The sequence below is a fragment of the Erinaceus europaeus genome, chromosome 12 (assembly GCF_950295315.1).
Source record: "Erinaceus europaeus chromosome 12, mEriEur2.1, whole genome shotgun sequence".
Lineage (NCBI taxonomy): Eukaryota > Metazoa > Chordata > Mammalia > Eulipotyphla > Erinaceidae > Erinaceus > Erinaceus europaeus.
The window spans coordinates 69018525-69035552 of NC_080173.1; the positions used below are offsets into that span (position 1 = coordinate 69018525).

Here is a 17028-nt window from a genome sequence, read left to right on the forward strand (position 1 = left end):
GTCACACAGTTATATGTAAAGAAAAAAGAAAGAAAATGAATAGCATATGTATTCCAGCTGTGGAGTGAAGATAAATTTTTGACTACTGTGAAATAAAGGATATTATCAGAGATTACTCAACAGTAAGGACATATAAAAATAAAACAGTTCCATCCAATGAAATATTCAAGAAAGGGAAGTAATAGAAGAGAAAGAAAATAACTTCCACTAGCTGACTAGCATATGTGTGTATACACATGAGTAAATGTTACAGTATGAACTGTGTAAGGTCAGTACTTATATTTCATTGAATAAATGGTTAGGAGATACATGATCAGTTCACACAGAAAGAAATTAGCAAATTATTTTCTGGAACACTTAGCCTCTGTGGAATGAAAGAAATGTAGAATCATCACATACTTCTTAAACTAAGTAATTGGCTAAGAAGTCTACAATACAATGTAAAGAAATGTGTATTTATGTATCGCTTGTACCAATATATAGAAAGTATTTCATCGGTTCTCGGCCTTTTGGCTAAGATCAAGTGTAGGAAGTATTTCGTATTACCAAATAAATGAAATTTTATCTCTTCAAATATATATCTCCTTTTTTTTTTTTCCCTCCAGGGTTATTTCTGGGCTCGGTGCCTGCACCATGAATCCACCACTCCTGGATGCCATTTTTCCCCCTTTTTGTTGTAGCCTCGCTGTGGTTATTATTATTGCCATTATTGATGTCATCGTTGTTGGATAGGACAAAGAGAAATGGAGACAGGAGGGGAAGACAGAGAGGGGGAGAGAAAGATAGACACCTGCAGACCTGCTTCACCACCTGTGAAGCAACTCCCCTGCAGGTGGGGAGCTGGGGGCTTGAAGCAGGATCCTTACGCCGGTCCCTGCACTTTGCACCACATGCGCTTAACCCACTAAGCCACCGCCCAACCCCCATATATCTCCTTTTTTATTGCATTGGCTGGCACAGTGTTTTCTTTTAGATAATTACCTAAGCTGTATGATTCTAGAAAGTCACATAATATCACAGTAGCTATATATATTGCATGTATGTATGTATATTATTATTTTTTCTAGTTTTTAAAAATATTTTAAAATATTTACTTTTCCCTTTTGTTGCCCTTTACTGCTCGACTCTCCTGCATGTATATATATTATAAAAACATACTTTTCAGGAGTCGGGCTGTAGCGCAGCGGGTTAAGCGCAGGTGGCGCAAAGCACAAGGACCGGCATAAGGATCCCGGTTCGAACCCCAGCTCCCCACCTGCAGGGGAGTTGCTTCACAGGCGGTGAAGCAGGTCTGCAGGTGTCTATCTTTCTCTCCCCCTCTCTATCTTCCCCTCCTCTCTCCATTTCTCTCTGTCCTATCCAACAACGACGACAACAATAACCACAACAATAAAACAACAAGGGCAACAAAAGGGAATAAATAAATAAAATAAAATATTAAAAAAAAATTTTAAAAAAACATACTTTTCAGCAGGGAAGCAACTACAGAAGCCAAACCTTTCACTTTCTGCACCCCATAATGACTCTGGGTCCATACTCCCAGAGGGATAAAGAGTAGGAAAGCTATCAGGGGAGGGGATGGGATACAGAGTTCTGGTGGTGGGAATTGTGTGGAGTTGTATCCCTCTTAGCCTATGGTTTTGTCAATGTTTCCTTTTTATAAATAAAATACAAATAAAAAATAAAAAATAAAAATACACTTGACCTTCAAGTCCATTTGGATGGACTATATCCCCCCCAAAAGAAGTAGTAGTCATTTACTTAAAGATATTCAAGGCGCAAAGAAAAGATAGCTCAGCAGGTAAAGTGCATACTTTTGTATGCACGAGGGCCCAGGATCAAGCCCCTGCTCACCACATGGGAGCACCTGCATAGGGGAAGTTTCATGAGTGGTGGAGCAGTACACCTTTTCCGTCTTTCCCTCTCATTTACTCTTCCTCTCAAGGTCTCTTACTTTCTGTCTAAAGAGAAAGGAGGAAAGAAAGGAAGGAAGGAAGGGAGGGAGGGAGGGAAAGAAAGAGAAGGTTAAGAGAAATGGAAGAATTGTGCAGGGGCATGGAATATGAGCAGTAACTATGGATGAAGAAATACTCAGTAGAACTATTCATAACAAGAAACGGAAACAGAACAAGCGGCCTGGAGAGTAGCGCCATGCAGGAAGCTCTGGGTTAGCAAGCACGAGCTTGAGTCTGAGCACATGTGCCAGAGTGATGTGCTGCCCCATTAACGAATAAATACTTAATGGTAAAATTGGGGGGGGGGATAAAGGTTAAACAAACTATAGGATAGCAATAAGGTGTATCATTCATCTTTTTAAAGGACGTGGGTTAGAGTGTTATATGGAAAACTGAGAAATGTTACACTTGTACAAACTACTGTATTTTACTGTTGACTGTAAACCATTAATGTCTCCCCCCATAAAGAAAAAAACAAAAGAATAAAAAACTATAGAGAGTGTTAGGAAATAACTCACCCAACAGAGTGCCTGCCTTACCATGTGTGAGGTCCTGGGTGAGAGTCCCAGAACAGTGGATGGCACCAGAGGAGCTCCACGGATGGTGGAGCAATGAATACTTTCTCTAAATAAAAAGAATGAAGATATTGGACCCAGGAGACCACTCAACAGCAGGGCACATGTACAAGGTCCTGAATTGCATTTAAAAAAAGAGAAATGTAGGAGCCTTTGAGGTGGTAAAGTGTATGCCATGCAAGTGTGAGAGCCTGGATTTGACCCCTGGTACTCCATAAGATGACCTGGGGGTCTGTCTGCTCCCCCCCACACCCCCCCCACACTTTTAAGTACTGTGGCCTGGGAGGTGGTAGAGTGGATAAGGCATTGGACTCTTAGACACGAGGTTCAAGTTTGAAATCTAGCATCACGTGTGTCAGGGTGATGCCCTAGTTTTCACTATTCTCTCATAAATGAAAAAAACCCTTTTTTTTCTCTCTTTGAAGTACAAATGGAGGAGCACAAACTAATGCTTTGCAAAATAGCCACATATGAATTTAAGAGGGATATATACTGAATGTTTTCCTAGTTTCTTACTTTATTTAGTACAACAGGTCCAATAATCAGCCAGGTACTTAACTAACTGCACAAATCTTGTCTCCTTCCAGTAACATGATCCAGCAGGCACCTTCATCTTCAATAAGTTCCATCACAGGAATATATTATCTGCTTCACAGCAAAACTTTCTGGACAGAAAAGCAACTGCTTAATTGCCCACTGGGCTTACCGTGAGTGTGGCGAGTGACATGAAGCCAATTAGGTTATTCCATACTTTATCAATATCTTTTAGCAACTGCTGGAGTTTCTCACTACACACTGCAGTGGCTTTTATTCCCAGCTCCACACGTTTAGTTACCCTGTACACTTCAACAACACCTGGTAGGGTGAGAAAACGAACAGTTAGGCTCTACAAGTTTGGGTGAGCAGGAAAAGAGTTTCCTGTTTATTATCTTAGTTAGAATGAAGGGTAACACCTGGACAGAGAGGTACCTACTATATATTCCTTTGGAACAATCTACCTGTCAATGCTGCAGTATAATGAACTGGTTAAGACCATGAGACTCTAGGGCCCAGGAGGTGGCACTGTTGAGAAGGGGACTGAATTGGAAGCATGAGGTCCCGAGTTTAATCCCCGGCATTCATGTATTAGACTGATGCTCTGGTTCTTTCTCCTGCTCTATCCTGGTTTTTTTTTTTGTTTTTTTGTATTTCTTTTAAAGACATAAGATTCTAGAGATACTGCTTGGGTTCAAATCCCAGGTTCACTACTTAATCTAATGCTGTGTAACTTTGGGCAAGTCATGTGATCTTTCTGTGCCTCAGTTTACTCATCTATAAAATTGGGATGATAGTACAGACGCCAGACCTCCCACCTTCTGCACCCCATAATGATCGTGGGTCCATATTCCCAGAGGGGTAAATAGGGAAGCTATGAAGGGAGGGAAAATAAATAAATAAATAAATTGGGCTAATAGGGCAACACAGCTCACTTGGTTAGTTTGCCTGTGTTGCCATGTATGTGACCCAGGTTTGAGCCAAGCCCTTATAGCACTGGAGGAAGCTTCAGAGCTATGCTCATTTCCTTTTTCTATCTTTCCCAAATTGAAAGGGTTGACCTGGAGCAGTGAAGCCCTGGCAATGACAAGACAAAAAAAAAAGGGGGGGGGGAGGAGAATAATACTATCTCTTCAAAAAATGGGTGAGGGATAGGGAAGATAGCATAACAGTTATGCAAAGAGATTCTTGTGCCTGAGACTCCCAGGCTCCAGGTGCAACCCTTAGCACCACCATAAGCCAGAACTGAGCAGTACTCTGACAAAAAAAAAGGTTGAGATTATGTGGGTTAACCCTGTAAAGAGACTTAGGACACTCCGCGTCTTCCTCCAGTCCCCATGAGTCTGTTTGAATTTGAGAATTTCCATTAAAACAGATGAAAATGGAAATATTAAAAGTTTTCTGTGAATCTTTTTTAATAAGTTTTATTATTTATTTATTTATTCCCTTTTGTCACCCTTGTTGTTTTATTGTAGTTATTATTGTTATTGATGTTGTTGTTGCTGGATAGGATAGAGAGAAATAGAGAGAGGAGGGGAAGACGGGGGAGAGAAAGATAAGACACCTGCAGACCTGCTTCACCACCTGTGAAGCAACTCCCCTGCAGGTGGGGAGCCAGGGGCTCGAACCGGGATCCTTATGCCAGTCCTTGAACTTTGTGCCATTTGTGCTTAACCTGCTGCGCTACTGCCCGACTCCCTACTGTGAATCTTTTATATAATTAGCAGGATATCAATTAGTTCTTTCCTGTGGTCTCTGAATTCTAACTGAACTACTCAAGCAAGATGGTAGGTGCTAAATATCTTCATATTCTAAGTGTAGCCACCAAACACATTCCCAAGGCCTCTGTAAAAGGATTGGAGGAAATCAAGGGGGTCTTCTGCATATGATAGCACTATGTCTTACCTCTTCTTTCCCTTGGGGAAGGGCAGAAATTACTGTCCACCCCAAGCCCAGTGAGGGGGCTTCTAAGACAATCTTTCATGGATACTTGGGAACCTACTGGAAAGAAAGACAGGCATCCCATTGCCTGGAGTTCTGTTTATGCAGAACTGTGTCTGTGTGAGCAGAAAGGAGAAAGTGGCAGAAGATGAAGAAAACATAGGCTTTTATAGCCATCCATCCATCCAGCATTTATTTGCATATATATGCAAATATATATATATATATATATATATAATTTTTTTTATCAGAGCACTGCTCAGTTCTGGCTTATGGTGGTGTGGGGAATTGAACTTGGGACTTTGGAGTCTCAGGCAAGAGAGTCTTTTTGCATAACCATTATGCAATCTACCTCCACCCCTATTTGCATATTTTTTTGAGTGACTACTATGCCAGCCATTATTATAGGTGCTAGAGACATAATAATAATAAACACAACAGAACCAAGTACCTCCCCCTTCTTAGAAGTTCATTCTGGGGCTGGGGAGACAGCATAATGCTTATAAGACTTTCATGACTGAGACTCTGAGGTCCCAGTTCAACCTCCAGCACCACCATAAGCCAGAGATAAACAGTGTTCTGGTTTCTTATTCACTCTCTTTCTCTCTGTATCTCTCATTAAAATAAATTATATATATATGTAAAGAAATAGACCTACTAGCTATTTCCAAAATGGAGACCCCAAATCTTCATCTACAATATTCTTGCCTTTAGGTTTGTGATTAGTCAACAATTTGTTCTGCTTTATATCTTAACTCTTTTTCAGCTACCAGGTTCCAGATGCTACCATGATGCCAACCTGACTTCTCTGGGCAGACACCCCACCAATGTGTCCTCCCCAGAGCCCTGCACCACTAGGGAAAAAGAAAGTATGGATTGCCCTGCCAATGCCCATGTTCAGCAGGGAAGCAATTACAGAAGCCAGACCTTCTGCACCCCATAATGATCCCGGGTCCTTACTCCCAGAAGGATAAAGAATAGGAAAGCTATCAAGGGAGAGGATTGGATATGGAGTTGTGGTGGTGGGAATTGTTTTAAATTGTACCCCTCTTGATCTATAGTCTTGTTAATATTTCCATTTTATAAATAAAAATTTAAAAAATTTTATTTATTTATAAAATGGAAACACTGACAAGACCATAGGATAAGAGGGGTACAATACCCACCACCAGAACTCTGTATCCCATCTCCTCCCCTGATATATATTTTTAAATATTTATTTATTTATTCCCTTTTGTTGCCCTTGTTTTATTGTTGTAGTTCTTATTGTTGTTGTTGTTTCTGATGTCCTTGTTGGATAGGACAGAGAGAAATGGAGAGAGGAGGGGAAGACAGAGAGGGGGAGAGAAAAGACTGACACCTGCAAACCTGCTTCACTGCTTGTGAAGCGATTCCCCTACAGGTGGGGAGCCGGGGGCTTGAACCGGAATCCTTCCGCCAGTCCTTGCGCTTTGTGCCACGTGCGCTTAACCCACTGGCCACACGCCCAACTCCCCTCTCCTGATATATAATATTTATTTATTTTCCCTTTTGTTGCCCTTCATTGTTGTTGTAGTTATTGTTGGATAGGACAGAGAGAAATGAAGAGAGGACGAGAAGACAGGGAGGGGGAGAGAAATACAGACACCTGCAGACCTGCTTCACCGCCTGTGAAGCGACTCCCCTGCAGGTGGGGAGTCGGGGGCTGGAACCTGGATCCTTATGCTGTCCTTGTGCTTTGCGCCACGTGCGCTTAACCTGATGCATTACCACCCGACTCCCTCCCCTGATATTTTTAAAGAAGTTCATTCTGGTGGAAAGAGACAGACAATATGTAAGAATAAATAAAACATGTAATACGCATATATAGATTTTTGCTACCGGAGTTATTACTAGGGCTTGGTACCTGCACTACAAATCCACTGCTCCCTGTGGCTATTTTTTTCTTTTTTCTTTTTGATAGAGACAAAAAGAAACTGAAAGTAAAGGGAGAGATAAAGATAGACAGAGAGCTAAAAAGAGATACCTGCAGCATTGTGTCACTGCTCATGAAGCTTTCTTGCTGCAAGTGGGAACTGAAAGCTTGAACCTGGGCCCTAAATCTTTTATGAGTGGGGGAGATAATATAATGGTTATGCAAAAAAAAAAAAAAAAAAAACTTTCATGCCTGAGACTCCAAAGCCCTCCCTCCATTCAATCCTCTAGTTCCATCCCCAGACCCCTAAGCCAAAGCTGAGCAATGCAAATATATATATATATTTGCTATAGTGAGAGAGGGAGGGAGGGAAGGAGGAAGGGAGAGAGGGGGAGGGGAGGAGGGGGAGAGGGGGGAGAGACAGAGAGAGAGAGAGAGAAAGAGAGAATACCAGAGCATCACTATGACACATGTGATTCCAGATTCCAGAGTTGAATCTGGGAGTTCATACTTGATAGTCCAAGGCTTTATCCTGGACCCCAAATATGTTATGAAAGGTGATAGGGAGAAACTCAAGCAGGAAAAGAGACATTAATGGGGCTGGTTGGTGGTGCACCTAACTTGAGCACACACGTTACAATGCATAAGGGACTCAATCTGGAGTCCTTGGTCTCCACCTACAGTGGGAAAGCTTTGCAAGTGATGAAGCAGTGTTGCAGGTCTCTCTCTGTATCTTGACCTCTCTATTACCCCTTCTCTCTTGATTCCTGGCTGTCTCTATCCAATAAATAAATAAAGATAATAAAAAATTAAAAAAAAAGTTTTTAAAAAAGACACTAAGTGCTAAGGTAGAGAAAGAGGAGATAGCTTTAACAAAGGTAGGTCAGGGAAGGTCTCCTTTAAGATGACACTTTAAAGATCTGCAAAAGACTACGGCCTGGTGCACAGGGTTCTGACCACTGGCCAAGTCTGAGTCTGGGAAGGAAGCTGAAGTTCCAGGTTGGACTTGGCGGCACGGCTGGTGAAGGCGGTTAAGGAGTCACACAATCTGTCGTATCATTAAAACTAGACAGAAAGCATTGGCAGAACATGGTAAAGCACTGTCGGAAGAAGCCATGACTTCATTTCAATACCTCCCGTAGTTCAGACTCTCTGATAAGCCAATAGCACAGCTGTGATATTACACCATTTTTATTATGTGTATATAAGGACTGCGAAGCTTAGAGACCACAAATCAAAGAGTTATTACTGTCTGTGACTTATGTGTCTTATCTACAAAGGTAGATGCTACTTAGATAAGTCACGGGAAGCTTGAGAGATTTAGATTAACATATTCAACAGAAAGAAAAATTGAAAACATTACAGTGTCATGATTTTAAATAAATATGAAAGTACATACCTAGTAAATACTCCATTCCTTGAGCTGACTGAATTACTTCTGTGCAAACAGTACTACTACTGATTCCATTTAAAGTATCATTTGCCTTCTTAATAACCTGTAAGGAGTAAAAAACCCCATCACCTTATATGATCAAGACGAGTCATGGCAACTCAATTTATGATTAGTAGGAAAATCAAGAGGTGTGAAAAAGCTTGGCTGAATCATGTACATATATGACTGTACCAAAACCAGTCAGAATTTAATTTTAACATTGAAGAAACAATCTTTCACTTATTTGGAAGAGAGAAACAGAGGGATTTTTTTTTTAAAAAAAGCTTTTATTTATTTATTAATGAGAAAGATAGGAGGAGAGAGAAAGAACCAGAAATCACTCTGGTACATGTGCTGCCGGGGTTTGAACTCAGGACCTCATGTTTGAGATTCTGATGCTTTATCCACTATGCCACCTCCTGGACCACAGGGATTTTTTTTTTTTAAGTTTAAATATATTATCATTTTATTTTTTTTAATTACCAGAGCACTGATCATCTCTGGCTTATGGTGATGCAAGGGATTGAACCTGGGACTTCACAGCCTCAGGTATAAAAGTCTCTGCATAACCATTATGCTGTCTACCCTCCTCCATTAAATATTATGTTTGTGATTATAAATGTGAAGGAAGTCTCACTCAAGTTGTGTGACTTTTCAAGCCTTACCCTTTATTTTTGTGTGTTCAGGGGCACTAACTGCTATACTTTATATGTATTACCAAATGACAACTACTACATGGGTTTGCTCATATATATAATATAAAGAATTGAAACACATGAACTTGGTAAAAAAAAAAAAAAAAAGGAAAAAGAAGAGAAAAAAGTAGCTGAATTGTCTCTAAGACTTTGTGAAAACCATGGTGCTTATCCTAGGTGGTGGCGAGGGGGGAAGGGCAGAGAAGACAGAGAACTGTGTCATACAGTGTAACCCTATTACTTCTTGTTCATGTCAACCAATATCAAATCACTAATAGGACTTTCACTTTGTATACTGCCACCATTGAGTAGAGCTCTTTTCCAAGTTGCCTCTGTCAATTCAAAGCAAGAAAAAAAGCAAAATGACACAAGCGCTTAGATAAGTAACATACTCACCTCCAAAGCACTACGCAGACATCTCTGCCATTCATATGCATACCTCTCATTCTCCTGCAAATTTTATAGAAAGAACAGGGTGAAAAGGATCTGGAATCTTCTATTCAAAACTTTTGTCAACTAGGACAATGCTAGAAGACTCTTATTTATTTATTCCCTTTTGTTGCCCTTGTTGTTTTATTGTTGTTGTATAGGACAGAGAGAAATGGAGAGAGGAGGGGAAGACAGAGGGAGAGAGATAGACACCTGCAGACCTGCTTCACCACTTGTGAAGCAACTCCTTGACTCCCCTGCAGTTGGGAGCCAGGGGGTCCAACCAGGATCCTTATGCTGGACCTTGAGCTTTGCGCCACGTGCGCTTAACCTGCTGCTACCGCCTGAAACCACTCTAGTTCAAGCAGTTTATTTTTTAAATACACTAATAACTTTTAAAAATTACTCATGAGGTCAGGAGGTGGCGCACCTGGCTGAGTGCACATTTAACAATGCACAAGGCCTGGGGTTTGAGTCCCTGGTCCCCACCTGCAGGGGGCAAGCTTTGCAGATGGTAAAGCAGTGTTGGCAGGTGTCTCTCTGTTCTGCTGCTTTTCTCCTTCCTTCCTCCCTCCCTCCCTCCCTCCCTCCCTTCCTTCCTTCCTTCCTTCCTTCCTTCCCTTCTCTTTTTTTCCTCCAGGGTTATCACTGGGGCTGTTGTTAAAAATTCGGAGGCTCTTGCTGGCCGGGCTAGCTTCACGGGCGGGTAACAGAGACGCGGAGACAACGGCTGGGCAGGGAAGCTGTATTTCTTTATTCAGGAACAACGATTCATAAACTAAGACAAACTAATCACCAAACAGAACTCTGCTGCCTCTTTTCCCCCACGGCAGCGCCAAGCACTCTCTCGAACTCTGCAACTCTCCAACTCTTGAACTCAGGAACTCTCTAGGGGTTCCTAGGGGCGGGGCCAAGCAGGCCCACGAAACTAGCAGGACTGATCCAATTTTCTTGGCGGGGGAGAACTAGAACAAACCAATGTAAAGCATACAACAGGTGCTTGCACTATGAATGCACTACTTTTTTTTTTAATTTATTTTTTTATTGGGAAATTAATGTTTTACATTCAACAGTAAATACAATAGTTTGTACATGCATAACATTCTCCAGTTTCCCATTTAACAATACAACCCCCACTATGTCATTTATCATCCTTCATGGACCTGTATTCTCCCTACCCACCCACCCACCCCAGAGTCTTTTACTTGGGTGCAATATGCCAATTCCATTTCAGGTTCTACTTGTGGTTTCTTTTCTGGTCTTGTTTTTCAACTTTTGCCTGAGAGTGAGATCATCCCATATTCATCCTTCTGCCTCTGACTTATTTCACTCAACATGATTTTTTCAAGGTCCATCCAAGATCGGCTGAAAACGGTGAAGTCACCATTTTTTACAGCTGAGTAGTATTCCATTGTGTATATAGACCACAACTTGCTCAGCCACTCATCTGTTGTTGGACACCTGGGCTGGGGTTGTTTCCAGGTTTTGGCTATTACAAATTGTACTGCCAAGAACATATGTGTACACAGATCTTTTTGGATGGATGTGTTGGATTCCTTAGGATATATCCCCAGGAGAGGAATTGCAGGGTCATAGGGTAGGTCCATTTCTAGCCTTCTGAGAGTTCTCCAGACTGTTCCCCACAGAGGTTGGACCAATTGACATTCCCACCAGCAGTGCAAGAGGGTTCCTTTGACCCCACACCCTCTCCAGCATTTGCTGCTGTTACCTTTTCTGATGTATGACATTCTCACAGGAGTGAAGTGATTTCTCATTGTTGTCTTGATTTGCATTTCTCTGACAATCAGAGACTTGGAGCATTTTTTCATGTGTTTCTCGGCCTTTTGGATCTCTTCTGTGGTGAATATTCTGTCCAAGTCCTCCCCCCATTTTTGGATGGGGTTATTTGTTGTCTTGTTGTTGAGTCTGGCAAGCTGTTTATATATGTTGGTTATTAGCCTCTTATCTGATGTATGGCATGTAAAGATCTTCTCCCATTCTGTGAGGGGTCTCTTGGTTTGGGTAGTGGTTTCTTTTGCTGTGCAGAAGCTTTTTAATTTGATGTAGTCCCATAGGTTTATACTTGCCTTACAAGTAGTCTTCTTTGTAATTGGATTCGTTTCATTGAAAATGTCTTTAAAATTTATGCAGAAAGGAGTTCTGTCAATATTTTCCTCTAAGTATTTGATAGTTTGTGATCTAACATCCAAGTCCTTGATCCACTTGCAATTTACTTTTGTATTCGGTGATACAGTAATTCAGTTTCATTCTTCTGCATGTTTCAACCCATTGTTTCCAACACCATTTGTTGAAGAGACTCTGCTTTCCCCATGTAATAGTCTGGGCCCCTTTGTCAAAGATTAGATGTCCGGGGGTCAGGTGGTGGCGCAGTGGTTTAAGCGCATGTGGCGCAAAGCGCAGGGACCGGCATAAGGATCCCGGTTCGAGCCCCCGGCTCCCCAGCTGCAGGGGAGTCGCTTCACAGGCGGTGAAGCAGGTCTGCAGGTGTCTATCTTTCTCTCCCCTTCTCTGTCTTCCCCTCCTCTCTCCATTTCTCTCTGTCCTATCCAACAACGAATTGCGTCAACAAGGGCAATAATAATAACCACAACGAAGCTACAACAAGGGCAACAAAAGGGGGAAAAAAAAATGGCCTCCAGGAGCGGTGGATTCATGGTGCAGGCACCGAGCCCAGCAATAACGCTGGAGGAGGAAAAAAAAAAAAGATTTTATGTCCATAGGTGTGGGGGCTCATTTCTGGACCCTCAATTCTATTCCACTGGTCAGTGTGTCTATTCATGTTCCAGTACCAAGCAGTTTTGATGACAATGGCCCTATAATACAGTTTGAGATCTGGGAGTGTGATGCCTCCGGTTCTGTATTTTTTTCTCAAGATTGTTTTGGCAATTCTAGGGCTTTTCTGGTTCCAGATAAACATTTGTAGCATTTTTTTTTTCTATTCTCCTAAAAAATGTGCTTGGGGGAGTCGGGCTGAAGCGCAGCGGGTTAAGCGCAGGTGGCGCAAAGCACAAGGACCGGCATAAGGATCCCGGTTCGAACCCCGGCTCCCCACCTGCAGGGGAATCGCTTCACAGGCGGTGAAGCAGGTCACCAGGTGTCTATCTTTCTCTCCTCCTCTCTGTCTTCCCCTCCTCTCTCCATTTCTCTCTGTCCTATCCAACAACGACAACAACAATAATAACTACAACAATAAAACAACAAGGGCAACAAAAGGGAATAAATAAATAAAATAAATATTTAAAAAAAATGTGCTTGGGATCTTGATGGAGATAGCATTAAATTTGTAGATGGCTCTGGGTAATATATTCATTTTGATGATGTTAATTCTTCCAACCCATGAACATGGAATATCTTTCCACTTCTTTGTGTCTTTTTCAATTTCTTTGAGTAGTGACTCATAATTTTCAGTATACAAGTCTTTCACTTCTTTGGTTAGGTTTACTCCTAGATATTTTATTGTTTTTGTTGCTATAGTAAAAGGAACTGATTTCTGGATTTCAATTTCTTCTAACTTAGTGTTTGCATAGAGGAATGCCACTGACTTTTGAATGTTAATTTTGTAGCCTGACACTTTACTGTATTGCCTGATGATTTCCAAAAGCTTCTTGCTGGATTCCTTAGGTTTTTCCATGTATACTATCATGTCATCTGCAAATAAGGAGAGTTTGACTTCTTCTCTTCCAATCTGTATTCCTTTAATTCCTTGCTCCTGCCTGATTGCTATGGCAAGAACTTCCAACACTATGTTGAATAGTAATGGTGATAGTGGGCAGCCCTGTCTAGTACCTGATCTGAGTGGAAATGCTTCCAGTTTTTCACCATTGAGTATGATGTTGGCTGTAGGTTTGCTATATATAGACTCCACTATCTTCAGGAATTTTCCATCTATTCCTATTTTTTGTAGTGTTTTGATCATAAAGGGATGTTGTATTTTGTCAAAGGCTTTCTCTGCATCTATTGATATGACCATGTGGTTTTTGGTCTTGCTTTTGTTGATGTGGTGGATCACACTGATTGATTTACGTATATTAAACCAACCTTGCATGCCTGGGATAAACCCCACTTGGTCATGATGAACAATCTTTTTGATATACTGCTGTATCCGGTTGGCTAGAATTTTGTTCAATATTTTCGCATCTATGTTCATCAGAGATATTGGTCTGTAGTTTTCTTTTTTGGTTGTGTCCCTGTCTGCTTTTGGTATCAGGGTGATGTTGGCTTCATAGAAGCTGGCAGGGAGTATTCCAGTGTCTTCAATCTTCTGGAAGACTTTTAAAAGTAGAGGTATTAGTTCTTTGAAGGTTTTGTAGAATTCATTTGTAAAACCATCTGGTCCAGGACTTTTATTTTTGGGAAGATTTTTGATAACTGTTTCAATTTCATTAGCTGTGATGGGCCTGTTCATGTTATCCATTTCCTCTTTACTTAGTTTTGGAAGTTGGTAGGTATCTAGGAAATCGTCCATTTCTTCCAGGTTCTCTAGCTTGGTGGCATATAGTTGTTCATAGAAGCCTTGCATGATATGTTGAATTTCTGTGGTGTCTGTTGTGATATCTCCTCTTTCATTTACTATCCGATTTATTTGGGTCTTCTCCCTTTTTTGTTTTGTGAGTCTGGCTAAAGGTTTGTCGATTTTGTTTACTCTTTTGAAGAACCAACATTTACTTTCGTTGATCTTTTGTATGGTTTTCCTATTCTCAATGTTATTTATTTCTGCCCTAACTTTAGTGATTTCTGTCCTTCTGGTTGCTTTAGGGTTCCTTTGTTGTTCTTCTTCTAGGTCTTTAAGATGTGCAATCAGGCTGTTTATTTGTGCCTTTTCTTGTTTCCTAATGTGTGCTTGTATAGCTATGAACTTCCCTCTTAGGACTGCTTTAGCTGTGTCCCAAATATTTTGATAGCTTGTGTCTTCATTTTCATTGAACTCTCGAAACATTTTGATTTCTTCCTTGATTTCCTCTTTGACCCAGAAGTTGTTAAAAAGTGTACTGTTGAGCTTCCACATTTTGGGACTGTTACTAATCTTTTGTTGATTGTTAAGTGTTAGTTTAATTCCACTGTGGTCTGAGAAGATGCTTAGGATGATTTCAATGCTCTTGAATTGGCTGATGCTGTCTTTGTGGCCTAATATATGGTCTATCCTTGAGAATGACCCATGTGGATTTGAGTAAAATGTGTATTCCAGTTTCTTGGGATGAATGACTCTGAAAATGTCCAATAGTTCTAGTTTATCTATCTCTTCATTTAGCTCCCTTATGTCTTTATTGATTTTCTGCCTGGATGATCTGTCAAGTTGAGAGAGTGGGGTATTGAAGTCCCCTACTATGATTGTGTTACTATGATACTGTTAATATATTGCTGTAGCTCTTTCAGTAGAAGTTTGATGTATTTAGATGGCTTCTCATTGGGTGCATAGATGTTAATAATTGTTAAGTCCTCTTGATTGACTGATCCTCTGAGCATTAAGTAGTGTCCATTCCTACCTTTTTTAATCTTATCTATTTTAAAGTCTATCATGTCAGATATGAGAATAGCTGCACCTGCCCTTTTTTGTGGGCCATTGGCTTGTATGATAGTTTTCTATCCTTTCACTTTAAGTCTGTGTTTGTCTTGTTGAGTTAGGTGGGTTTCCTGTAGACAGCATATTGTTGGGTTGTGTTTTCTGATCCATCTTCCTACTCTGTGTCTTTTAATAGGTGAATTCAGGCCATTCACATTTATTGATATCAAAGATTGAAGATATTTTAACGCCATTCTTGTAGAGTTTTAGAGTGTTTTGATATATGTCCTATTTGTGGTGGTCTGGTTGTTTATAGGAGACCTTTCAGAACTTCTTTCAGGGCAGGCTTGGTGATGGTTGATTCCTCCAACTGTTGCTTGTCTGAGAAGGTTTTGATGCCTCCATCTAGTCTGAATGACAGTCTAGCAGGATATAGTATTCTTGGCTGAAAGCCTTTCTCATTGAGTACTAGATAGATTTCTTGCCATTCTCTTCTGGCCTGTAGTGTTTGTATGGAGAAGTCTGCTGCTAATCTTATGGGTTTTCCTTTGTAGGTGACTCTTTGTTTTTCTCTTGCAGCCTTCAGGATCCTTTCTTTATCCTTATTCCTTTCCATTCTAAGTATGACATGTCTTGGTGTCTTTAGGTCTGGGTTAATTTTGTTTGGGACCCTCTGGGCTTCTTGAATTTTTATGTCTTTGATGTTGTCTAGACTAGAAAAGTTTTCAGCTACTATGGCCTGGAAAATGCTTTCTTCCTCTCCTTCTCTTTCTTCCTCTGGTATGCCAATAATGCGTATATTGTTTCTTTTGAAGTCATTCCATAGGACTCTGTTGTTGTTTTCAGCATCTCTTAATCTCTTTTTGAGATCTCTTACTTCTTTTTTAGTTGTCTCTAATTCATCCTCAATCTTGCTAATTCTGTCTTCAGCCTCACTGATTCTATTCTCTCTGCCCTCTACTGTTTTCTGGAGTTCACCTATTTTGTTGCCCTGCTCTGATACTGTTTTAGCTTGTTCAGCTAGTTGCATTCTTAGCTCAGCGATTTCAGCTTTCAGTTCTCTAATAACCATGAGATAATTAGTATTTTCTTCCATATTCTCATTTGTTGTTCCTGCATTTATGGTTACAATTTTTTTCAAATTCTTTACTCACTCCTGTTATTACTTCCTTAGCTAATGTTTGAATGTTGAACTCATTATTTTGTGCTTCACCCTCTGGAGGACTTTTAGCTGGACTCTTGTCCTGGTTCGAGTCTCCAATATTTTTTCTTGTTGTTTTAACCATTTTATATATTATGTTATGAGTTCCCTTTATCAGTACTTTTCAAATTATTGATCACTATTGCCTGGATTGACTTGTGTCTAAGTAAGTTAGTTAAAGGGTTCACAGTGGTGGAAGTTAACAGTTATTTCAATCCCTGCGTTGGAGCTCAGTGGTTTAAAAGCCTCTTTTTTTTTCCCCCTTCCCTGTAGGCTATGGGAGCCTGAGGGCTTTTAAACTATCAATAGGCTTCTTAGCTTAATCACTGACTCCTGACCAAGAGATAAAGCAGGGTGTGGCAGAGATAATCCAGTGGTTATGCAAAGAGACTTTCACAGCCCCTCAGCTATGCCACCAAGGTATAGGTCTTCTGAGTTTCCTGGTTAGATCTCTGTCCCCTGGTGTCCCTTCCTGTCGCTGCTCCAGATTCTGAGGGTAGTAGCAATGGAGACTCAGAGTTGCACTTGGTGAGTCTCTGGGGAGTCCTCTCCTCCCTTAAGCTGTCCCCTTGTTGGTGGAGCAGACTGGAGGTGGTGTCTCAACTGATAAACTGCTGAACTGTTAGCAGTCACTTAATCTCTCCTTAGGCCCCTCTCCTCTCTGTCACCAGCCACACGTGTTTGTACTCACTGGTGATTTATTGGGTTCCTGTGGTCATTCTAGTCCTGTCTTGTTTCGGTCCCCTGAATCCACTACTCTTGAAGGCGGTTTTTTCCCTTTTTGTTGCCCTTATTGTTGCTATTATTATTGTTGTTATTGCTGTTGTTGTTATATAGGACAGAGAGAAATC

At 40.9% G+C, this 17028-nt stretch overlaps 1 protein-coding gene and 1 pseudogene across 13 annotated transcripts in view; one reads left to right on the forward strand and one right to left on the reverse strand.

Annotated features, from left to right (window-relative positions):
- The window catches only part of SYNRG (synergin gamma), a 116550-nt gene that overhangs the window by 19510 nt on the left and 80012 nt on the right, over window positions 1–17028 (reverse strand). For 11 of the 13 annotated variants that reach the window (XM_060203926.1, XM_060203921.1, XM_060203928.1 and 8 more), the window contains 3 exons: window positions 9423–9476; window positions 8299–8395; window positions 3237–3385 (listed from right to left, as the gene is read on the reverse strand). In XM_060203926.1, coding sequence (XP_060059909.1) covers window positions 3237–3385; window positions 8299–8395; window positions 9423–9476 — 300 coding nt within the window. Of the gene's footprint in view, window positions 1–2494; window positions 2580–3236; window positions 3386–8298; window positions 8396–9422; window positions 9477–17028 lie in introns of all 13 variants that reach the window. The other 2 variants (XR_009553119.1, XM_060203922.1) reach the window with 1 other exon arrangement.
- LOC132542189 (U2 spliceosomal RNA) lies at window positions 494–660 on the forward strand (annotated as a pseudogene).